The sequence below is a fragment of the Perca fluviatilis genome, chromosome 1 (assembly GCF_010015445.1).
Source record: "Perca fluviatilis chromosome 1, GENO_Pfluv_1.0, whole genome shotgun sequence".
In the NCBI taxonomy this organism is placed as follows: domain Eukaryota; kingdom Metazoa; phylum Chordata; class Actinopteri; order Perciformes; family Percidae; genus Perca; species Perca fluviatilis.
Window position 1 is genome coordinate 8,578,382 of NC_053112.1, and position 26,021 is coordinate 8,604,402.

The window sequence follows — 26,021 nt, forward strand, 5'->3', positions numbered from 1 at the left end:
CGCTATCTTGCTTTTGGAGAACCTTTGGCTCGTCTGTCTCCCATGGACAAACATCTGCCCGTACGCTATCTTGCTTTTGGAGAACCTTTGGCTCGTCTGTCTCCCATGGACAAACATCTGCCCGTACGCTATCTTGCTTTTGGAGAACCTTTGGCTCGTCTGTCTCCCATGGACAAACATCTGCCCGTACGCTATCTTGCTTTTGGAGAACCTTTGGCTCGTCGGTCTCCCATGGACAAACATCTGCCCGTATGCTATCTTGCTTTTTGAGAACCTTTGGAGCTTCTGTGTCACATAGACACACTTCTTTGGAATTTCCTTGTCCTTGTAGCTTCTCTGATATTTTTGATACTTCAGTTGTGACTACCCCTGCTTCCTCTGTATCCCATGGACAAACACTTGTGCGAGCTGTGTCTTGCTTTGCATGACTCTCTGATGTTTCTGGGGTCTGAGGCTTTCCAGATTCTGGTTCGCTACTTTCCCATGGACAAACATCTGCCAGCTTTTCCGTTCCTTTTAACACAATCTTGGTTGCTGCATTTGTCTCAGGGAGGTCAGTATCCCAGGGACATATGTTTACTCTTGTGTCGTCTTTCCTGTCAGTCTGTACGGAAGCAAGTCTCAAAGGCGAGATACCTTTTTGTAAGTCTTGTGGTTCGTCTTGATGTCCAGCCTCCCAGGGACAAATGTCTACCTTAATTTGTGTTGTTGAGCCTGTATTTGTTGGCTTGGTGTTCTCCTCTTCCCATGGACAAATGTTTCCTAAGTCTTTTGGTGGATCAGGGAAATCCCATGGACAGCTTTCTGCTGCCTTGGTCACTTGTTTACCCAAATGCAGGGCAGGTGATTTAGCATTGGGTTGCTTCTCATTACTTAAACTTTCATTTGATGCACCGGGATAGATGGAAGCTTTCATAACTTCTTGTTTAAGGGGCACCGACAGCCCTTTCTTGGTCTGCAAAGGACTTATGTTTTCATATACAACTACAGCTTTGTCCTGAACAACCCATGGACAAACATTGGTATATTCATTATCTTTCCGTATTGAAGGTTGGGGACTTTCTGCAGTCTCCCAGGGACATACATCTGCTGGACGTGTCAAAGACAGTTGGGTCTGTGAATCTTTGGACGTGTTAGTATAAGAAATAACGGGAATATCCTGCGATTCCCAAGGACACGCCTCACCACGACCACTTTGTCTTCTCACTTTCCCTTGCTCTTGAGAGTCCCACGGACATACATTAGATGGTTCAGATACCTCCGATTCCCAAGGGCAGACATCTGCTTTAATGCTCTGCTGGTTCTTTGGTCCCTCTCTTTCCTGGGAAGTACCAGCTCCATCCCATGGACACACATCTATATAGGAAATATTGCGGACTGGTGTTATTCGATTACTACCTCTTCTGTGAGTTGAAGGAGTTCTACAGCTGCTGGCAGTTTCCCAAGAACTTCCACTACTACGTTTGCTATTCTGCCTTGATAAAAACACATTTTCACAAGTGCCATCTTTTTGCATATCATCTATGTCCCAAGAGTAGACATTAGATTTTACGATCACAAACTTTCTTGGGCTTCTGTCGGAAGAATCCCCAGAGGAAAGTCTGATGGCATTCTGCTTCACAAGGCATGGTTTGTCTGCTGTCGTCATACTTCTTTTCTGCAGTGACCTCTTTTCAATGCTTGGACGTCTACTAGATGATCTCGATCTTGGCGTTGTGGAAGCACTTTCCTGACTTTTTTGTGAAACAGAATCCTCTTTATTTAAATCTCCCTCCTTACTGTACTTGCTTAATGCATCCACAGATCTCATAACTGATTTCACAGACAGCCACTTATTGGTGGTGGTGGTGCGGAAGGAGAAGACACGTTGATCTTTTGTGACCTTTGGTCTTGGAGTCCCTGGTGCACTTGCAGACACAGGAGCCTGTGGTTTTGGTGACTCACTTTCACCTATTCCTTTATCCTCTGAAGGCTTCTTTTCTACAGGTGGTAAATTTTCCCAGGGACAGACAAGCGTCTTTGGAGATGGTGGCCTTTTGTCCTCAACATCTTCAGAGTTTGCATAGGTGACATGCTTCTGGTTCTTGTCCCCTGATTGTTCTTGCTCCACCTCCCAAGGACAGACTTCAGCCTTATCAAATGACCCTGACTGACTGAGAGCACTCCGGGTCTGGTCACTTATGGAAATGCTCTGCCTGGATCTTGTCAACACTGTGCTGGCTCTGTTAACCTTGGGTATGTTCTCCATAGACTGGGCGGTCGTGGACGTTAGACTCCAGGACTTATGAAGCTTGGTGTGATCAGGATGCAGGAGATTGGTATCAATTGACAGATTTTGGGCACTGGCTGACTTACAGACCCCCAGTGGAATATCCAAGGAATCTGTCTCTGATCGCCGGGAAGATCTCTTCACAGCGTTGGCTTTTAACATTGTGTTATGCAAAGAAGAGTCTCTTTCCCTGACATAGTGATGATCACTTTGGGACTTGCGCATGGATGGTGATCGTGATGGTGATTTCATTGAACTTTTGTAACTGATACTGACAGTATCTGGGGCCCTCCTGAAGGACTCGGACCGATTCACACTAAGTCTAATCTGGGAGGATCCATCTTTGTCGTCGCGGCTGCACTGCCGGCTCATGCTTTCTGGGATCTCAGCAATGCGTCTAATAATGGATCTCCCCAATGCACATCGAGAACTTCGCTTCTTTGACAGATGAGGGTTGTTTGCGGTCATCTTCTTGGTCTTGTGGACTTCTAACTGGGCATATAGCTTCTTCAGTTCATCCTGGTGCATATGAAGAAGGGAGGGAATTGATGAAGGGATTGAGGAAATGGTTGAGGAGAGGAAAAGATACGGAAAGTAACAAGTCAGAGGAGAGGAAACAGACACGTTTTCATGTAAGAAGAACACCGTTTAGGATAAGGATAAAGGGTGGAGAAAGGTTATACTACATATGTAAATGTTACCGCTTATTTACTGTTAATTATGATTTAAATTATAATATATTTAAGATCTGTTTAAGTGAGTCTACATGTGGTCATAACTGAAATTAAGGGACATTTATTTTCCTCATTTAAATGTATTTTCCTTATTTAAATGTGACCTTTGGAATATCTTCTACATTTTGTAAATCTTGTCCCAAAGCAAAGTGATAACATCGTTCTGAGGGGGCAAAAGAGTTTACCCGGAAGTCATCTGGGTCCACTCCACTGTGTTCACTCCAAGCAGAGTGAAAACTGCTGTTGAAGTACGAGCCTGAGCGCCGAAGGTCCACTTCATCTTCATACACCTCTGCTGCAATCTCCTCTCTTCCCGGCTTAGACACATATAGAAACTGTGGAACACACACAGACGTACAATTCACATGTAAACATTTCACATTTGAGAACCAAATTGTATGTCATGCACATTCACATACACCTGAGTCTATGATGAAATTTCTCCACAAATATTGGATGGATTGGAATAAAACGTAAGATATTCAAAGGAATTTTATTATATACAGTGTATATAATAAAAATTATCTGTGATGTAAAGTAACGGTACGGTAACATTTACTCAATTTTGAGGTAGGTTACTTGTTGATGAGATAACGCATCAATCTCCATTTTTTAATCCATGATTGATGACCTTTTTCTTTTACTTTGAACTGTTATTCTACCCCAAAATGGATTCACCTCAGTACTATGACATAAAACGTTACCTTGGGAATGAGGAGCAGGGCGAGTGTCACAGTGATGGTCACGTGGGTGTGTGCGAAGGAGAGCAGCAACATCCAATCAGGATGGAGAGAGGGAAAGGTGAACCTGACGGAGACAGAAAACACAAAATTATTGTATGTCGCATCCGTGCACTGCGTTTGTACAAATACACTGCCAAGGGTATTGCTCAGGCATATGTAGGTAATAACTGTACTGCATTTCAGAGGTTCAGAAGACACACTGGCTGTTAACCTGAACAGGTGAAACATGGAGGAGAGAAGCAGCTCGTTGTGGATGGCGATGCCCATGTAGCGAGGCTCGTGGAAGGCTGAGGGCACCGGCCTGACGGCAGTCCACAGGGAGCTGCCCCAGCACAGGAACAGAAGCTCAGCTGTGGCAGAAGAACTTAAGTTCAGATATAAAGAGTGCAGTTATTTTCAATTTTACTTTTTTTTTAATCTAATACTGAAGAATTGCTAAAAATGCTTTAGAAAATTTAGCCTGCGACGGGAGACTTTGGCCAATCAAAGGTCATTTCAAAGAGAAAGCATTCCTAATGGCTGTTCTACAAATGCAGATGTGTATGCACCACGTCCCTTGGGATGATGAAAGCCTGATTCAATGGTGGTAAATCCTGCAGAAAATGTTCGTATTCCAGTATTGGCAACAACTATGTACAATGCAAAGCAACCCCAAAAAAGGAATACTAAGTTTCTCAAGAGTCTAAAAGAAAGTCTGACAATAAACGCAATTAACCACATGTCCATATTAGCACAAGCCTTTCAGAGATAGATGTTGCTAATAGTTTAGCCTTCTGCTAACTGTAGCCATAGGGTTATGGCTGTGGCTTTGAGTATTCAGTATGTCATCTCAAAGGCCTTTACAAAGAAACCAGGACGGTAATTCTCATAGAATTGCCATTATACAACAGCATCATGCTCACAATCACTATGAGGATGATTGAAATGAATGTCGACTAGTACTCGTAAAGGTTACTGTATGAAGGGAGGGGCTGAGGAGAGAGAGGGGAGAGCTGCATTTTTTTTTCTTCCATTTTCCAGCAAACTGCCTTGACCTTAACCTGAGGTCAAAATTGAGTTGATAAAAATAGGTTCATCCATTCTAACTTTTTAGTATTTTACATAAATAAAACATGTGATGACTGCATTGTTTGAGTGAAAGGATCTATCAGCTCAGATAATCTCAAGTGTCTCTTTTCCCAAGTGTCCTGGCTCGTCTTCACCTCTGCTGCCACTCACCCACAGCCATCATGTAGTCCCAGCGGTCCAGGTAACACATGTTGAAACCCCGGCCGTCCGACGTGGAGGTTGTGATGAACACCGGGATGTTCCTGTCGCGGTTCTGCAGGACGCCGACCGTCCACGCACACAGGAACCAGCTGACCGTCATCAGCATCACTCCCAGAATCCTCAGCAAGTGGAGGCTGGACAAGTATGGCACCCTCTGGGCCGTGCGCGAGAGGAACACCTTCAGCACCCTGCAAGGCAAGAGTCAAACAATGTTTCACTGCTGAAAACAAAATGTTGAAAACTGAGAACTAACAACGTTGGAGGAATTATCGTCGTCGTTGAAATTGTAACGGGATGTCACTGTAAAATAAAAGAAAGCAAACCTACCTGTACATTTTCAGAGTGACAGTCCCGTAGACGATGGAGAAGCCAAGCATTCGGACCCAGCGGAGCAGAATACACCTGAAAGCACTCGGCTTGAAGTACATGATGAAGACCTGCAGAGACACACAGAGAGAGACACTCAGTGTAAGTCAAACTACAGAACCACCATACTAGTTCAACTACTATCACAGCTGCTTACAAATACAACTATTACTATGTTTATCTCAATGCTATTGTTGTTACTAGTGTTGTGTAAGTGCCAGTAATAGCAACAGACAAAAGTAACAAAAAAGAAGAAGGTTCCAGGGCTTCTTCTGGCAAAAAAAGTTAAAAAGGCTTTCTTTAGATGATTGCCCTGAAAATGGCAAGTTTTGAAAAAACTTTGGATCGTGCAACAAGGCAGGCCTGCTTGGTTCTTTCGGTGAATGATTGTAAAGATTTACAAAGAATATGTTTATGGCATTTCCTCTCTAACTGGGACTTTTTGGGACCGATTGGTGGGATTGCTGTGGACGAAGTACACACAGAGATACAAGAGCTAATGAGGTTTAAAGATGTATCCAGCTAATTTAAATAGCTCACATTACTGTATTGTGTGAACAGTTACCTTTGTTTAATATTTGATGTGACATTTTCTTTTGTGGGGGGGGGTGGGGGGGTGCAAATGTTCCACCAAAACAAGTTCCTTCCCGAGACTATTTTTTCAGAGCCACTGTCGCTGTGCACGGAGCACATCCATTGTGAAAATGCATATATTAAAATATTGATTTGCTGGATTTTATTAATCAATATCAGATCACTCAAACTGAGAAGAAGTTTTAACTGGAGAATTGATTATTTTAACCCAGCCCTAGTAATAACATGTCTCATCAGCATTAATAGACAAAAACTGCCCGATTAAAAGGCATGATGTCTGAACTAAATGTGTTTTTTTTAGTTACATTCAGCAACAGGTTGTCCCTTTGTCTGTGTTCAGCATGTGGCAGTGGAATGGTTGACTGTAATCCAGGAATTAAAGCTCATTCTGCTGTGACAGTCCGTCTCCATCACTCTGGATAATAGCATCAGCAAAACCGTATTTGTGAATGCAAAAACACATAATTGTGTTGGAACCGCTCGTAAAGGATAACACCACTCCGAGTGAATACATATAGAATCAGAGCTGACGGGCAGTAACCATCCAGAGGAAGGCGTTTTAATCATCTGAAATGGCCTGCATTCAGAGGCAGATTGGGGGCTCGATTAATTCAATTCAATTTTATTTATAGTATCAAATCATAACACGAGTTATCTCGAAAGACACTTTACAGATAGAGTTGGTCTAGACCACACTCTATAATTTACAAAGCCCCAACAATTACAGTAATTCCCTCAAGAGCAAGCAGTGCGACAGTGGCGAGGAAAAACTCCCTCTTGGGAAGAAACCTGGGACAGACCCAGGCTCTTGGTAGGCGGTGTCTGACGGTGCCGGTTGGGGATGTGCTCCGATTATAGACGGAGAAGTCATCTGATTAGTCGATCTAAAGCTACGCTGGTTGGGTGGAGCCCAGGGAAATCAGAAGACCTGGGGTGGATCCCAAGTCACTTATTTGATAGCTCCTCGCTTGAACCGGAAGTTGTTCTGGCCCTCCTACGTGAGTGTCAGACACTTAGAATATTAATCTGAGTCTGTCAGCGGCAAAACGAGCACTTTTGTGAAGGTAAATACAAGCTGGACAATTGCTCTATTAACTTGTAACATTGTAGCTTGTATCGCCGCTGCCGACTGCAGCGATCTTACTTAATACTGGACTAATGTCAAAGATTTCTGTTCCCATCAGTCACTTAGACACAAAAACATAGGAAAACAGGTTGAAAAAACCCCCGCTAGTTGCCCTTTAAGCTCTTATTCCTGCCCCGAGGAGCTAGGAGCGAGGATTGAGGAGGGATCTCCGAGGAGCTATGAGTGAGGATACACGAGAGCAGCCTTCCCGGAAGCCGTGCAGCTGAAAGCTGTTGCTAACTCCGCCCATGCAGCTGACAAATTCATGTGACGCTTCAGAGGAAAGGACATCTCATTCCTCTAAAAGCACATTTCCTTGTTTCCTCTCTCCTCGCATGATTTCCTCGCGTCTCTCCCACGCTTCCTTGACAGACTAAGAGGCGAGGAAGGGAAGCAAGTGAACGTAACGAGAATGCAATTTAAAGACCTGGGACGTACCCAAGGTCCTCTTTAATAACAACATGACGTTTCTATGAATGCTAATCACTTTGATCCCTTGACTTTTCTATCGCCACCATGAGGTTGATACTTGTAGTTTTCAAGGGAAATGTCTCCACGACTGTTGGATGCATTGTCGCGAAATTTGTCCAGACATTCATGTTCCCCTCATGATGAACTGTAATAAATTTGGTGATCCTCTGACTTTTTTTTGGCATTTTTCGCAACATTGTTCAACTTTCTGCTAAGATATATTATGTGACTTTTGCAACGAAAATGCGGGGATTATGAAATCATGCAAGCCCCGCGTATTTTGGGCGGAAATCAGCAATTTATGCGGCGAAAGTGCGGCATAGTTGAAAAAATGCGTCCCCCGCATAAATATGCAGACTTTTGCTGATTATGCATTGAATTATGCAAGCACATAATCACGTTTTTCTGGAGGGACTGAATATTCTATTTTTCCAATAGTTTAATTTATGAATTCCTGCAGAACTATTACTTACTATTATTATTATTACTTATTAGTACTCATGCATGTATGTAAAAGCTGATTTTATTTTACTGTTGTAGTTGGCTGATCTGGAGCTTATTTTGAACTATTAACTAATTAATCTGCTGATTATTTCCTGCATTAATCGATTGATTGTTTGGTTTGTAAAATGAGTGAAACTAGTGAGAAATGGCTTCATAAAAAAAAAATCCTAATTTGTAAAGTAAATTTCTGTAGTGAAGTACAAACTCCAATATTTCCCTCTGAGATGTAATGGAGAAGAAGTAGAAAGTGGCATGAAAAGAAAACACTCAAGTACTAACTGCCAGTACAGTAAACCAATGTTGCTCTCTTTGATTCTTTTCAATCAATAAGCTTGAAGAAACCTTGCACCTTTCACTTTCCAGCACTATGATCGTTTCTCCGCACCAAAACAAGCCATCCAGCGGGGGATCTGTTTGTAGATGAAATGGCTGCCAGACCACAGTGACCCCTAGCTGAGATGAGAGAGTGAACTCTGACCTTTCATCGGACTTTCAGAACTACAGTCAGGTACGTGGGCTGCAATTTACCTTTGAATTTCTCCAAAATAAACTTGTCCCAAAATGCCAAAAAAAGATATTTGCTTATATCCTGCACTTCCTGTCCTGTCTTCCATCATGGTTTTTACAGTTTAAACATTTAGCGACACATCTCAGAATGACAAAGCACCACCAACTGCAAAACCTCCAAAATCACCATCAAATTCAATCAACCCCTCTCTAAAAATGGGCTGAATGCACTCAGTAAACTGAATGTATGTTTCAGACTCAACCTCAACCTCAAATGAACCCAGTGCTAAACATAATCCTAAAAAATCCTAATTCGGGTAAATGAATGGGGATTGTCTCCTGTACCTGCCAAAATGGCAGCGAGTGGGAATATCAAATCCAGGCCTCTTCAGAAATCCTCTTTGTTTGATTTATTTGATGATTGTTATAAAAAAGAACACACATATATAACACCGCACAGCCGTAATTACATAGGCCGACATTAAAAGGATAAAAACACAATCAAGTCTGAAAGCTTAATTCCATTGTGGTCCTCCAGTAAAACACAACGACAAGACAACAGGTGAAGACAATACAATCAATATATATATATATATATATATATATATATATATATATATATATATATATATATATATAATAGCAGGCGGCAGGGTAGCTATGTCAACATGATTTTTGCTTGTCGGTTAGGTTGTACCCATGGTTTGATTTTGAATCTTCAGTCTGTAATCTGATCATCGTTGCTCATGCAAAAATTCTCACCTCGTTTAATTTATTCTAAACAAACTACAAAAGTAATTACACAGGGGATTAAATCAGTGCTGTGTTTAAAGGAAAGTGGACATTAATTTATACGGAGATGTCACTTGATAAGAAAAATATTTGAGACTGTCCTCCCCCCAAAAACGCTCCTTTAGGTCGTTTGTTAAAGCAGCAAAGACTTCTCATATGTATGTTTATAGTGGCGGCAGAAAGTAAGGTAACCAATATATAAGAGTGCCAAATTCCAAAAAGGATGGGTAAAAAAAAAAAACATAGGACTTTCATCCAGGAGACCGGGCTGCGAGTCCCAAGCCAACCGGCTACGAGATGAATCGTGACCATAATAGAATAGATGGCCTTTTATTCTAAGGCACTATACACATGTACAATGAGATTAAAAGCAATATTTCCAGTGCCAGCATATACGCAGACAAAAATATAACAACATGGAATAAAATTAGTAGTGCATATACATATGAAAAAAATAAGTATGGTTTTCTATACAGTGTGATATGCAGTGTGGGTTATTGCACATTATTTGAATATTGCCCAATAGTGGTGATCATAAGTAATATATATTGGACAGTGTACAGATATTGCACAGTAATGGAATTGCACAATATTATCAATATTATAAATAGTATTAAATATTAAATATTGCACAGTAGGTGAGTAGAAGAAAGTTCGTGGGGTTGGGGGGGTTAGACTGTGAAGTCACTGCATGTGTGAGTTCAAAGTGGTTATGGCTTTTGGAAAAAAAAAAAACTGTTCTTGAATCGTAAAACATTTGATTTGGCTCTAAAAAACATATTGAAAACTGAAAAAAGGCAAAACGTGCAAGACTGTGCACAGAAACGATTATAGACTTCAGTGGTAGCAGGTGCGGTAAACATTTCCATGGCATCAGTGAGCTCCACGTAACATCGCTGTTACGTTTAGGATTGTGGGTAGTGTAGTTTTTCTCCATGCATTGCAAATTAAACCAGTTTATCTTAAAACAAAGTTGATTTTATATGGACGTCTGGCTTCTAAGGGAGCAGAAACTATCGTTTCATTATCTCCTAGCACGTGGTCAGTCTGCCTTGGAGGGTTTAGACATTATGGCTCATAATCAACATTCTTATTGAGAAAATAAATGGGATTTTTTACTTCCGGAACCACACTGTTGAGCTCTATTAGAGGGTAGGAATAAACAACCTATATTCCCGTATGGTTTGGAGAATCTTTTGTAATCATCCCACCAGTGTGCAGTTAAGAAGAGCTGAGCTGCCCTTACAACACACATCACATCACATCACATCACATTAACATGTTCACACATAACATGTGAAAGGGAAACAGTGGTCAAATAACCTGCAGTAAGTACCAGCTCAGCAGGAACGGCTCACATCAACCGACACTTTGGATAAAAAGTCATGGTCGACTTACATTAACGGCTCTTTAAATAGTAAAATGAATCTTAAGATTGATTGATAATCGTTATAAAAACTACTGACGACCCACTACATTCACCTCAATCCCACACACACACACACACACACACACACACACACACACACACACACACACACACACACACACACACACACACACACACACACACCATTTACCCTCCCACAAATGGTCCATTATGATATAATCCGTGGCGCTGTGCAGTGATCTGTAAAGAGCTCTAATCTGTGACACTCAGTTCGGTCAGACACTCACCGGGAAGTAGAGGAGCAGAGAGCCGAACAAGATCGTCTCCAGCAGCAGGAGGCCAGACGCCCGGATCCTCTGAGGGACAAGAAAACGAAAAAGACAGTTATACAAAGATTTGTAGTGCTGGTTGAGAAGTTAACGCTTCAGTCCGTAACTTTTTGATATTAATGAACGTCCGTTACATTCAAGCCGTTGCCAAATGAGTTGCTACAAAGATAATTACGACTATCAGCTCCACAACTCTCTCTGGATTTCTCAGTATGGCTATGTTCAGAAGATTGTGGCATCTGGTGACTTTCACGCACAGAAACTCAAGTGAAGATAATGACCTCTTCTGAAGAGTCCATCATGTTTTTTTAATCCTCCGAGTCTCCTTGGCTACTAGCAACTGTGTGGAGGAGGGGTGGGAGTGGCGCGCGATCACGGGAGGCTTGTATCATGTGGACGCACCGACAGTTTTGTTATCATTACTTAGAATTCCTCATGGGGGCGACAGAAACTACGCACTACAGCTTTAAAGGACTATACGGCTATATCGTCTAACATAAACAGGTACCCACTTGAGGCCTTAACGGTTTCAGAATTTTGGCCCCGATTTTAAAATGGACCTGTGAAAACCTGAGGATAGTTAGACCGGATTCACGGAGCATTTGACCCCAACAGCGAGAGAACACAAACAAAAGATGCTCCACCATTTAGTTCAAAAGAGCATTTTTTTCCCCTGCACTTTACATTTCACACTCTTTGTCTGAATTGAAAAACACATTTTTCACCTATGATGATGTGGATGCACTATATATATATATATATATATATAGTTATATAGTTTGTGTGGAGCCATTGCCAACAGTCCTCTAAGCTAAACTCTAAGCCTGCCCAGTTTTTAGTGGTTCAATCAAATGCCAAATGTTAGTCCACTGGGAAATAAGTCACCGTACAGAAGCTAAAGGTCCAATGTCCGTTTCACTGGGACTTTAACATACAACTAATTAGCCTTGGTGTTTTGGTTTAAAGGTGCACTATCAGTTCCTGCATGGTTTCAGCGCGTTTTCATTTTTGTCTCAAATCGTAGCTGCCTGCCCCCTGAACACACCGTGAAAAAGCCTGGTCTCGGGAGACAACACAGGGGTCGTAAACGTCAAACAAACACTAGGGGCACAGGCTGTGCACCAAAACACAACACCACGTTCCAGCCAACCACCGACAAGATGGTTAGGGGATGATGTCTACGATTTGAGACAAAAATGTAATCGTGCTGAAACCATGCAGGTACTCATAATGCACCCTTTTTAAGAGAAAATAAAAAGTACTGCAAAGTCAAGAAACTAAAAAATAGAAAAATAGAAGGCTACAATAAAAATATTTAAAAAAATATGCACAATATTTCTGTCGAAACACATAATTAGCAACAAATGTAGACTGTTATAAATTAATGACTACACATAAAAAAGAGAGTAATCACAGTCTGCATTAACAAGCAGATAAGATAAAAAATAAAAAAGAAGACATTTCTGCTAAATAAACAGAGCTGAATGTTTCGGCATAATGTATCATGGCTCGCCTGGAACAGCTCTCCTCCATCTGCACGGTGGCCCCGTTGAGCCAAAAGAGCTGACTCACCCTGTTTCGACGATGCCTGTAGGCCACCAGCATGCTGACGAAGATGAGGAGCATGAAGACGCCCTGGATGGCCAGCACGCCGCCCCTTAGCAGCCAGGCCTCCTGCACCCAGCAGGGCGTCCCGTCCTGGCAGCTCTTACAGCCCAGCCAGCACGGGAGACAGATGGGCATGTTCGGGTAACACATACTTCCATTGCCGCCATCAGTCCCGTTCAAAGGGCCGCCATCTGCGTCGACACCTACACAAAGCCATGTGAAGACCTCATATGAAACCTTCAGAACCTCACACAGCACACACAGCAGTACAGTCTCATTTAATGTCTCTAAAGGATTCATTTTTCCGCTGCTGTATGTATAAAATAATCACAGGTAGGTAAAGAAACGAGGTTTGTTTCCTATCTTGGTCATGAACATTTGTAGATAGGAAACATGTCCTATCCTGTCCTTGTCGCTGCATGTTACAATCTCCTGGGGAAGCTCATCACTGAAAGTAAAAAGTAACACCTAGTAACTCCATACAGCACAGAGAAAACAGGCGTTTGCCTCCAGGCCAACAGTTGTTAGCAGAGGCACGGTACATCATGGATTGGACACTCAAAATGGGAGTAAAATGGGGACAAACTCAGAATAAAGCTTCTAAAGGATTTAATGAACATAATATGAATATATTCTGACATTAGCATCAGAATCAGCTTTATTGGCCGAGTATGTGTGCACACACAATAATTTGATTTGAATATCCTCTCTTTTAGCTCTGTTTTTAGTCTCCACCAACTTCTGACAAAAATATCACGATATTATATTTTTAGCTGCAGTATTTTCACCAGTCTCTAACTAAGTCTGGTCAATTGTTGCTGCTGAACAGGTAGTGTAGAGGCTAAGCCTACGCTTTAAGCCCCTGAGCTGCTGTTCCACGGGTAGAGTAATTGACACACTTTTTACCTTTTTGATCAATGAACTTCCAAGTCATATTTACAGTTAAAACCACTGGTTCCATTTATTTCCATGAGATCTTAGTTGGGTTTCCAAACAAATCACTGCTTGTATGTATGCCTGTGTAGTGTAGTGTGTGTGTGTGTGTGTGTGTGTGCGTGTGTGTGCGTGTGCGTGCGTGCGTGCGTGCGTGCGTGTGTGTGCGTGCGTGGTCAAAAACTGTGTGTGCTTCTGGGATGCACCTGAGGAACCAAAGATTGGTTCCTATTTATACCAAGGGCACTAATTGGCTCTTACAGGTAGTGTAATGTGGGTGTATCTATGTATTTATCTATGGGATGGTGTCTCATACAGTAAATAACAATGTAATGACCAAACTAAACTAAGCTAAAATATGCTAAAAAGTTGGGTCATGATTAGTCTTGCTTTGCCAGACCTTCAAGTCAAGTCAGCGCTGCGGAAGAGGGTCTGGCTAGTCCACACAGCATTCCGGGATGGGAGAAAAACGTGCTCTGGTTAATGGCATTTCTTTAAACCAATCACAATTGCCATGCGCAGCGCTAAGCTCCGCACGGAGCCGCTGCTAAATAGCCTCGGGAAGGAACTTGTTTTGGTGGAACATGTGTACGTTCAAAAGTTGTTTTTAGTCGTGCGCCAGAAAACTCAGATTGGACAGATAGTCTAGCTAGCTGTCTGGATTTACCCTGCAGAGATCTTAGCAGCAGTTAACCATAGTCCTCAGAAATACACCGGAGTTTAAAATTACAACACAAAGAAAGCTGAAGGTAACGGACATCGGCGAAAAGACATGCATCCGGCGGCACCGGAGCAATCCCGGGAGTGGAACGTCGTGGATATACAGTAGACTGGGTCATGATAGATGAAACTGTAGCATCATGACTCCACTGTCAAATCTATTCAAATCTATCAAAATTAGGTCAACTTTCCTCATCTCTGTAATATATAACAAAATAAAGGAAAACAATATAAATCATACCATGTGTTCAGTAAAGGCTGGACCGTATTTAAAATCAGACAATAATAACTTCTTGATGGAATAAAATCCTCTCAATTGGCTATTAAAACTTAAGAAAATGGACAGTAAACAGTGTGCAGGACTCCTCTCTCAGATAATGGACCTGCTGTGGGCAGCAGAGGTTAGTTATTTACTCACCTGAGACTTGAGGGACTATGTCTGGGTTGTAGTAACCCTCTTTACAGCGGCAGCAGTACTGACCCAGTCGAAAGCCGCGGCCTGGAGTTGGTACACACTGCAAAAAAACAGATTATTCTGGTTACTCTTTTTCTTTGTTCTGTCTGAAGTGTTTAAGATTGTCCATCCTTTTCCTTTGAGGAAAAAGTAACATAATAATAAAGTGGTAGGGCTAGTACTTTTTACATAAGTGCTTCTTTTATTAGTTTTTACATTCTAATTTCCTTTATATACTAATGACGGTAAAGCACACCCTCTCGAGTAATATTGCCTAACCACGATCCTTGCCTAAACCTAACCAAGTGGTTTTGTTGCGTAAACAGGTTCTGCACTGCAAGGGCTGGAGCATACGCACTGATCGCTCATGTTGCTGGACATTCGAAGAATAACATACGAAAAATTGTGCATAACTTTTGTAACACGTTGCACATGAGGTGAGGCCGCTAACACTTTGCTTCGAAGTTCCATGATTTCCTCTTATTTTGCTGCAAATGACAATGTCATTTATTACAGTAATTTCGAAGGAAATGTAGCCATTAAACACAGTTTTCACCATAATTACCAAATTAAATATTTCTTTCCATAAAACTCTCTGAGACGCTCCTGGAAAATTAAGAAAGTGCAAAATAGTGCGTTACCCTAAACCCTATGATTAAATTGCATTATATTACGCAGAAACTCAAGTGAAGATAATGACCTCTTCTGAAGAATTCATCCTGTTTTTTTAATCCTCCGTGTCCTCCTTGGCTACTAGCAACTGAGGGGAGGAAGGATGGGGGTGGTGCGCGATCAGGGGAGGCTTGTATCACGTGGATGCACAACAGTCTCACGGCAGTTCGTGAAATGGTTACGTCATTTTTAATCTATTGATTCGTGTACATGGACGCGTTTATCTCGTTTTTTTCATGATGGTCAGCAAGTTTTTTAAACTAATGTATTTCAATGGGAAGCATCTTTCGTGATCATAGCACGATTCTGTGACCGGACGCGGGACAACAACGGGACAGTTGGGTTTAGATAAAGAAGAACGGGACAGTTGGGTTTAGATAAAGAAGAACGGGACAGTTGGGTTTAGATAAAGAAGATCGGGACAGTTGGGTTTAGATAAAGAAGATCGGGACAGTTGGGTTTAGATAAAGAAGATCGGGACAGTTGGGTTTAGATAAAGAAGAACAGGACAGTTGGGTTTAGATAAAGAAGAACGGGACAGTTGGGTTTAGATAAAGAAGAACGGGACAGTTGGGTTTAGATAAAGAAGAACGGGACAGTTGGGTTTAGATAAAGAAGATCGGGACAGTTGGGTTTAGATAAAGAAGAACGGGACACGGGACAGTTGGGTTTAGGAAAAGAAGAACGGTACGGTTAAGTTTAGGAAAAGAAGAACGGGACAGTTGGGTTTAGATAAAGAAGAACGGGACAGTTGGGTTTAGATAAAGAAGAACGGGACAGTTGGGTTTAGATAAAGAAGAACGGGACAGTTGTGTTTAGGTAAAGAAGAACGGGACAGTTGGGTTTTAGGAAAAAGAAGCAGGACAGTTGGGTTTAGGAAAAGAAGAACGGGACAGTTGGGTTTAGGAAAAGAAGAACGGGACAGTTGGGTTTAGGAAAAGAAGAACGGGACAGTTGTGTTTAGGTAAAGAAGAACGGGACAGTTGGGTTTAGATAAAGAAGAACGGGACAGTTGTGTTTAGGTAAAGAAGAACGGGACAGTTGGGTTTAGGAAAAGAAGAACGGGACAGTTGGGTTTAGGAAAAGAAGAACGGGACAGTTGTGTTTAGGTAAAGAAGAACGGGACAGTTGGGTTTAGGAAAAGAAGAACGGGACAGTTGTGTTTAGGTAAAGAAGAACGGGACAGTTGGGTTGAGGGAAAAGAAGAACGGGACAGTTGGGTTTAGGTAAAGAAGAACGGGACAGTTGGGTTTAGGAAAAAGAAGAACGGGACAGTTGGGTTTAGATAAAGAAGAACGGGACAGTTGGGTTTAGATAAAGAAGAACGGGACAGTTGGGTTTAGGAAAAGAAGAACGGGACAGTTGGGTTTAGATAAAGAAGAACGGGACAGTTGGGTTTAGGAAAAGAAGAACGGGACAGTTGGGTTTAGATAAAGAAGAACGGGACAGTTGGGTTTAGGTAAAGAAGAACGGGACAGTTGGGTTTAGGAAAAGAAGAACGGGACAGTTAAGTTTAGGTAAAGAAGAACGGGACAGTTGGGTTTAGATAAAGAAGAACGGGACAGTTGGGTTTAGGTAAAGAAGAACGGGACAGTTGGGTTTAGGAAAAGAAGAACGGGACAGTTGGGTTTAGATAAAGAAGAACGGGACAGTTGGGTTTAGATAAAGAAGAACGGGACAGTTGGGTTTAGGAAAAGAAGAACGGGACAGTTGGGTTTAGGTAAAGAAGAACGGGACAGTTGGGTTTAGATAAAGAAGAACGGGACAGTTGGGTTTAGGAAAAGAAGAACGGGACAGTTGGGTTTAGGTAAAGAAGAACGGTACTGTTGGGTTTAGGTAAAGAAGAATGGGACAGTTGGGTTTAGGAAACATGACACACGGGACACGATCCCCGGTCTCCTGGGTGAAAGTCCTGTGTTGTTTGACCCATCCTCCACCCCGACCAACCTCCCTACGTGGATTTTGCTGACCAAAACGTGCTGACCATCACGAAAAAAACGGGATAAACGTGTCCGTGTACACAAATCAGTAGATTAAATCAACGTGACCATTTCACGAACTGCCGTGAGACTGGGTTGGGATGCAACAACAGTGTTGTTGTCATTACTTAGAATTCCTCATGGGGGTGACAGAGGTACGCACTATACCTTTAACTAGTTGTTTTGGCGCCTAAAACTTAACTGTTGTCGCCGCAGAACGGTGACATCAACTGTAACGGCCTCTGAAAAGGCCGTGACCTCACAGCTCTCTGTACCTGGCTCACAGTCACCTTTTGTCGGCTAAATTTAACTGTCATGTGACTAAACTTATTAAATTATTCAATTTCGTATGATATATGAATTGTTGTGCATACATTTTTTAACGATATCCAGCAGTGGAAGAAGTATTCAGATCCTTCAGTAAAACTGTACTAATGCCACACTGTAAAAAGACTCTGTTACAAGTAAAAGTCCTGCATTGAAAATGTTACTTAAGTAAAAGTATGTACGTATCATCAGGAACATGTACTTAAAGTATTAAAAGTAACAGTACTCAATTTAGAAAAATCCTCACATTTTAGAAACTGGAAAAGATCCAAACAGTTTGCTAAACATTTCAGCTGTAATTGGAGGTCACTATATTGTTGGGTAGTTTAATTTATAATATAAACATCATATTTTATAAACTACCTGTGTTTTGTGTGCAAAAATCTTAATGTGTAAAGTAACTAGTAACTGAAGCTGCCAGATGAATGTAGTGGAGTAAAAAGTACAATATTTCTCTCTGAGATGTAGCGGAGTAAAAGTAGAAAGTGGTACGAAAAGTAAAGACTCAGGTAAAGTAAAAGTACCTCTAGTTTGCACTTAAGTACTTCAGTAAATGTACTTGGTTACATTCCACCACTGACAATATCACACAAACCCATTCTGTCAGGATGTAGAGGCAGTTTGAGCAAATACCGTATAACAAAATGTCATTTGTTAATCAAGTTACCAACTGAAACTTTAATGTGCCGCTAGATTAAGGAACCTCATATTGAAGTAACCTAAAGTAACATGCGTCCAACAACATAAGACTAACATAAAAGTAAAAAGTATGCAAGATTTTGATGTCATTTTACTGTTGGATTCAATGTTGTGACTTTATTAAGTGTAAGTGTAAGTGCAGACATTTTATTTGAATATGGACTACAAGAAGGAGTAGCTGTTAGGGAAGAGCCGCTTTCCTGCTGTGAAGAAAACAGTACCTGAATGAATATAGGTTAATAAAAGGGGTCAAAGACATTACCCTCTCTGCTTATTTCCCTCTAAACCTAGCTTCAATTTAGCCGGTCGGGATAGAGACAGACAAAAACAAACACTTGGGTGCTCTGTGTGTTAATCTAAGTTAAAAGCTAAATGGATACATAATGCTTCTACTGAGAGCATTATCCTTTTCTAGAGAAATCCTGTTCCCAAGTGTACACACAGAAACACACAGAAACAGACACACACACACACACACACACGTGCACACACACACACACACACACACACTGGCCTTGCATATATAACCCACAACCCCCTTATCAGATGCTCAAAGACTTAATGGCACGGGCTGAACATTAATGTGATATGGATTAAATAGAGTCGTCAACTTAATTCTCTCCGTGGTCACATAGTTGTAGTACATCGGTGGATTCAGTCATCTGTCGTGTCTAAATGTTTGAATGCTTTACCGCTTTATGGCTGCCGCTTGTATACATCGGTGTTCGAGGAAACTTGTACAAGGCTCAAGTCAGCCAATATAAAACAATGTGCATGATTTAGCATCAGGATCTTTCGGGAAAAAAAAAATCCAACCAACATCAAACTGTTAGCCGGGTACAGAGCACTGTGAGGTCGCGTTATTTTCTGCGGATGTTGCAGTTAAGTTTAGCCAACAAAAGGTGACGAAAGTTAAATTTTTGCGCCGAAACAACTGGTCCCCTTAAGTAGTAGTACTCCTGGGACACAAACACCTGTTTCCTGGGTGAAAGTCTTGTGTTTTCCCCTTAACATTTCCGGCACATGAAAGCTTGAAAGCCCTGTGGGTTAGGACCCATCCATCCACCCGACCTCCCCCTACGCAGATCTTTACATGCGTACATACGAATTCCATGCATTACTTTTCGTAGCAAAATGTACGAATGGTTCATAAGAACAGCCTGAATGAAACGCAAGGAGAGACAATGAAACAAAATGAGAGATGAGATGAGTGGTGGTGATGGCGCAGTGGATATGACCCACGCCTTTGGCGTGGGAGATCTGAGTTCGATTCCCACTGCGATATATCAACCAATGTGTCCCTGAGCAAGAAACTCAACCCCTAGTTGCTCCAGAGGCGTGCGGCCTCTGACATATATAGCAATTGGAAGTCGCTTTGGATAAAAGCGTCAGCTAAATGACATGTAATGAGATGGAACAATATATGTGACGAGATAATAAGAGATAAGACGCCAAAAAATTTGATAGGACAGAACCAAGCGGGATGCAATAAAGCTGGTGACCCAGTACGCTCTGCTCAGCCAAATGTTTGATCCCTCTAAGCCAGGTGGGACAGGACGGGGACAAAGGGTGCCATGTGGATTTGGGGATTTTTAGGACTGTTCTTGTCTTGTGTTTCAGACCTCTGTGAGCGTGGTGCATAAAAGAGAAGTATGTCAGCGGGGATGGATTATCGCCGTAATCCATCAGATCATCCTGCAGCCCGCCACCCAGCGCATCCATCTTTAAATAGACGGCTGAGATGAGAGGAAGGGGATTGGGTCCGCACAGACGGGCCGGCAGGGAAAAGGGAAAACTACAAGACGGGTGGAGGTGGAGTGGATAGAAGAGTAAAAGTGTGAGTAAAATAAACAAAAAACACAAAGTAATGAGCAGCAACGTTAAGAGATTAAACCATGTTCAGAGGTCGGAAACAGTTTTAGAGTGCATTTGTGCGATGTAACTAAAACTCTGAAACATGAGTTTTAAACAGCTTGCCTACATTTGAGATGTGGTGCAGTGGTGGAGGAAGTATTCAGATACTTAAAATACAAATTTGGTATTTTCCAACCTGGACCCTTTTGCCATGTTTTTGTGTCCAAGTGACTGATGGTAACAACATTTTTTTTAATTGAGATACATTATGGAAAGGATCCCTACAGAGATAGACCTTTTTTTTTGCTAAAATTGTAATTTTTGTTTAACATGAACGTACAGCTCCAACATCACTACACCAAATTCACCAGACTCCATGTAAATAAACAATACTTTTAGCGTATATATATATAGCCAGCATATTTTCACACATTGCTAACGTCGCATGGTCGCAGTTCGTTTAGGATTAGGCACCAAAACTACTTTGTTAAGTTTGGAAAAACATGGTGGTGTGTTAAAATTAGAAGTAACTTCACTTCCAGTTAGGCTACGCACGTGACGCTGAACGTGACCTAGCTCTGTTTGTTCTGTAAAGTAAAAAAAACAGGCCGTTTACTTTAAAGGTCCTATGACATGCTGCTTTTTGGATGCTTTTATATAGGTCTTAATGGTCCCCTAATACTGTATCTGAAGTCTGTTTTATATAGGTCTTAATGGTCCCCTAATACTGTATCTGAAGTCTGTTTTATATAGGCCTTAATGGTCCCCTAATACTGTATCTGAAGTCTGTTTTATATAGGCCTTAATGGTCCCCTAATACTGTATCTGAAGTCTCTTTTATATAGACCTTAGTGGTCCCCTAATACTGTATCTGAAGTCTCTTTTATATAGACCTTAGTGGTCCTCTAATACTGTATCTGAAGTCTCTTTTATATAGACCTTAGTGGTCCCCTAATACTGTATCTGAAGTCTCTTTTATATAGACCTTAGTGGTCCCCTAATACTGTATCTGAAGTCTCTTTTATATAGGCCTTAATGGTCCCCTAATACTGTATCTGAAGTCTGTTTTATATAGGTCTTAATGGTCCCCTAATACTGTATCTGAAGTCTGTTTTATATAGGTCTTAATGGTCCCCTAATACTGTATCTGAAGTCTGTTTTATATAGGCCTTAATGGTCCCCTAATACTGTATCTGAAGTCTCTTTTATATAGACCTTAGTGGTCCCCTAATACTGTATCTGAAGTCTCTTTTATATAGACCTTAGTGGTCCTCTAATACTGTATCTGAAGTCTCTTTTATATAGACCTTAGTGGTCCCCTAATACTGTATCTGAAGTCTCTTTTATATAGACCTTAGTGGTCCCCTAATACTGTATCTGAAGTCTCTTTTATATAGACCTTAGTGGTCCTCTAATACTGTATCTGAAGTCTCTTTTATATAGACCTTAGTGGTCCCCTAATACTGTATCTGAAGTCTCTTTTATATAGACCTTAGTGGTCCTCTAATACTGTATCTGAAGTCTCTTTTATATAGACCTTAGTGGTCCCCTAATACTGTATCTGAAGTCTCTTTTATATAGACCTTAGTGGTCCCCTAATACTGTATCTGAAGTCTCTTTTATATAGACCTTAGTGGTCCCCTAATACTGTATCTGAAGTCTCTTTTATATAGACCTTAGTGGTCCCCTAATACTGTATCTGAAGTCTCTTTTATATAGACCTTAGTGGTCCCCTAATACTGTATCTGAAGTCTCTTTTATATAGACCTTAGTGGTCCCCTAATACTGTATCTGAAGTCTCTTTTATATAGACCTTAGTGGTCCTCTAATACTGTATCTGAAGTCTCTTTTATATAGGCCTTAATGGTCCCCTAATACTGTATCTGAAGTCTGTTTTATATAGGTCTTAATGGTCCCCTAATACTGTATCTGAAGTCTGTTTTATATAGGTCTTAATGGTCCCCTAATACTGTATCTGAAGTCTGTTTTATATAGGCCTTAATGGTCCCCTAATACTGTATCTGAAGTCTGTTTTATATAGGCCTTAATGGTCCCCTAATACTGTATCTGAAGTCTCTTTTATATAGACCTTAGTGGTCCCCTAATACTGTATCTGAAGTCTCTTTTATATAGACCTTAGTGGTCCTCTAATACTGTATCTGAAGTCTCTTTTATATAGACCTTAGTGGTCCCCTAATACTGTATCTGAAGTCTCTTTTATATAGACCTTAGTGGTCCCCTAATACTGTATCTGAAGTCTCTTTTATATAGACCTTAGTGGTCCCCTAATACTGTATCTGAAGTCTCTTTTATATAGACCTTAGTGGTCCTCTAATACTGTATCTGAAGTCTCTTTTATATAGACCTTAGTGGTCCCCTAATACTGTATCTGAAGTCTCTTTTATATAGACCTTAGTGGTCCCCTAATACTGTATCTGAAGTCTCTTTTATATAGACCTTAGTGGTCCCCTAATACTGTATCTGAAGTCTCTTTTATATAGACCTTAGTGGTCCCCTAATACTGTATCTGAAGTCTCTTTATATAGACCTTAGTGGTCCCCTAATACTGTATCTGAAGTCTCTTTTATATAGACCTTAGTGGTCCCCTAATACTGTATCTGAAGTCTCTTTTATATAGACCTTAGTGGTCCTCTAATACTGTATCTGAAGTCTCTTTTATATAGGCCTTAATGGTCCCCTAATACTGTATCTGAAGTCTCTTTTATATAGACCTTAGTGGTCCTCTAATACTGTATCTGAAGTCTCTTTTATATAGACCTTAGTGGTCCCCTAATACTGTATCTGAAGTCTCTTTTATATAGACCTTAGTGGTCCTCTAATACTGTATCTGAAGTCTCTTTTATATAGACCTTAGTGGTCCCCTAATACTGTATCTGAAGTCTCTTTTATATAGACCTTAGTGGTCCCCTAATACTGTATCTGAAGTCTCTTTCCCGAAATTCAGCCTTGGTGCAGAATTACAGCCACTAGAGCCAGTCCCACAACGAGCTTTCCTTAGGATGTGCCATTTCTGTCTGTAGCTTTAAATGCTATTGAGGAGGAGAGGGGGGGGGCAAGGGGTGTGGCCTTGACCAACTGCCACTTTGCTCATTTGAAAGCCATGATGTCTCTCTCTCATGGGTGGGCCAAATTCTCTGGGCGGGCAAAGCAGAGAAAGGGGAGGTAACCTTGCTCCTTATGACCTCATAAGGAGAAGATTCCAGATCGGCCCATCTGAGCTTTCATTTTCTCAAAGGCAGAGCAGGATACCCAGGGCTCTGTTTACACCTATCACCATTTCTAGCCACTGGGGGACCATAGGCAGGCTGGGGGAACTCATATTAATGTTAAAAAACCTCAGAAAGTGACATTTTCATGCCATGGGACCTTTAAAATGGGACATGAACCCTGCCTCGTAGGTGAAAGTCCTGTGTTTGTTTGACCGATCGACCACCCCAGCCTGCCTGCTTACGTGGAAAATTGGCGCTCTTATACTTTGTCACTTTACTTGCTGCTTTGCTCCCATCATAATCACTATAGCCACTAGAAGCCGCCGCCACTATAAATGTAAATATAAGTTGTAATTTACCGCTTGCACAAACGACCGATGGGAGCATTCTCCGGGGGAGGACAGTCTCAATGTTTAGCTGGTCATGCTCGCCATTTTAGTTTAGTGTGTTAGCATGCTAGCAGTTGCTAATTAGCCTCAAACACATATTATAGCTGAGGCGGATGGGAATGTCTTATAGTTTTGCAGGTATTGCACCGGAGAGAAAGTCAGTTGATCATCAAATATATTAAAATTTGTATCCCTGGGGAACATTAATGTCTGCACCCAATTTAATGGCAATTTGTTGAGATATTTTACTTGACTTGCTGGAGGCGCTGGAGGAGAAGTCAGGCAATCACCAAAATCATTAGTATTTACCTTCTTGACACCTTCAATATGTGTACCAAATGTTATAGGAATGTACTGTCAGTGGTATACGGATGGACATTACTATAGCCGCGGTCGCTAGCATTGCTAAAAATGTAAAGCTGTCTATAAATGGCTACATAGTGGTGCTGTTGGATCCATATCTGCAACAAAAATGACCACTTGTTTCCCAGACAGTTGCCTAACTTTCCTAGCCTAGAAATCTAGACGCACCCTAGCGGCAGCAAATGTAATTTGCAGCCAAGGACTGTCTAGCAACTCTCCGTTGGCTTGCGAGCTGGAAAAAACAAATTCTGGTCAGGCCAATCACATCGTGTATAGAGTCGGTGGGCGGGCTTAACATAATGACGGCAGAGTTGCGACGGTTCTGCGTGAATTCCCTGATACTTGAAAACAAAGAAGATGGCTGCTGCTGCTGGCTAACTAAATAACTAGCGGTCTTTGGAATCGGCTTTGGCCGCGACTCTGGAAGACTTGGAGTTCAGCTTCGCTTTGAGAAAAGAACAAAGAACTTAGAACTTGTAGTCAGAGTTTTGCCGACTGGATACGGCAAAAGTTTAATCTATCAGCCAGCGTTGCTCTGCCTGGTCGTAGCGCTATCCTATTGCGTGCAGAGGGAATTTAAGAGACAACCGTTTATCCCGCCCCTCGGATTGAGCTCTGCCAACGGTGAGTTCCCAGACCCAACATTTTGATGTGGGTCTGGCTTGTCAGGCTATAACTTTCCATCCAATTTCATTGATATCTGTTAAATAGTTTTCGAGATATCTGACTATACAAACTAACAAACAAACAAACAACTGAAAACACAATCCCTTTGCAGAGGAAAATAAACAAGCTATTTGTCCCTTTTATTCCCAATCATTCGGTTCCTCTGTAATTGGGCAGTTTGATGCTAAATAGATGAAATACAAAAGTAGAGAAGTTAAAATTTTTCTATTCTAGTTTTTCTCTGGTCCTTGTATCGCTGCGTTTACCTCCATGGTGGTGCGGTTGCACTGGTGAGTATCGGCAAACCAGCCGTCTCCTGTTGCACACTGGTCCAAGTCGATGTCTTGAATGTTGACATCTACACGGATCACACCTCTGACACAGAAACACACACACACACACACACAATTTTTGTAAAAAAAAACTTTTCTCCAGAGTGCTGGAAAGAAGGTCACAGGGGGCAACACAGAACTAGAACGGCCGGTGAAATACAAAATACTGCTGCTGTTAGTTTCAAAAGCTTTTATCCCTTTCAGGGACTTAGAAAAAAAAGGGCTTATGTTCAGACTCACGACAAAGTATTCCTGAAACGTTATCCTGGTTTTCAATATGTTTTTACTAGCACTAAAGAAAAAGTAATTGACTCCAGCTCCAGTGAGGAACACACACAGTCTACTTGCAATAACATAAACACCATGAGATGGATCCGATCGTACAAGTCTGTGGTGTCTGATTCTACACATAATGGACTGTTTCCTCTTTTCTCCCTCGCACCAAGCACGCTGCTCTGCTCTGCCCTGCAGTTAGCAGAGTGATGCTGCTGGAGACGGTCAGCTTCCTGCTTGCAGATGAGACAGGAAGCATTCACGTTCACAAACATTAAGTCTTAAGTCTAGCTGCCAACAAAGGTAACAATGAGTTAGTCGTTTTATTATCAGGTGAACAAAAGTGTTTATGTTGATCAAGTTTTGCAGTTGGTTGCAGCTATTCCCTTATAATGCCCATATTTAATGATGTCTTTTTTAAAACTTTA

The 26,021-nt window shown here is 41.5% G+C and overlaps 1 protein-coding gene across 1 annotated transcript in view; it reads right to left on the reverse strand.

Moving 5' to 3' along the window:
• Positions 1-26,021, reverse strand: part of gpr179 (G protein-coupled receptor 179) — a 31,541-nt gene that overhangs the window by 3,149 nt on the left and 2,371 nt on the right. The window contains exons 2-11 of the mRNA XM_039803243.1: positions 25,255-25,363; positions 14,774-14,870; positions 12,667-12,905; positions 11,053-11,121; positions 5,343-5,452; positions 4,965-5,203; positions 3,958-4,096; positions 3,708-3,810; positions 3,189-3,338; positions 7-2,788 (exon numbers count right to left, since the gene is read on the reverse strand). Of these exons, the coding sequence (XP_039659177.1) occupies positions 7-2,788; positions 3,189-3,338; positions 3,708-3,810; positions 3,958-4,096; positions 4,965-5,203; positions 5,343-5,452; positions 11,053-11,121; positions 12,667-12,905; positions 14,774-14,870; positions 25,255-25,363 (4,037 nt within the window). The remainder of the gene's footprint in view (positions 1-6; positions 2,789-3,188; positions 3,339-3,707; positions 3,811-3,957; positions 4,097-4,964; positions 5,204-5,342; positions 5,453-11,052; positions 11,122-12,666; positions 12,906-14,773; positions 14,871-25,254; positions 25,364-26,021) is intronic.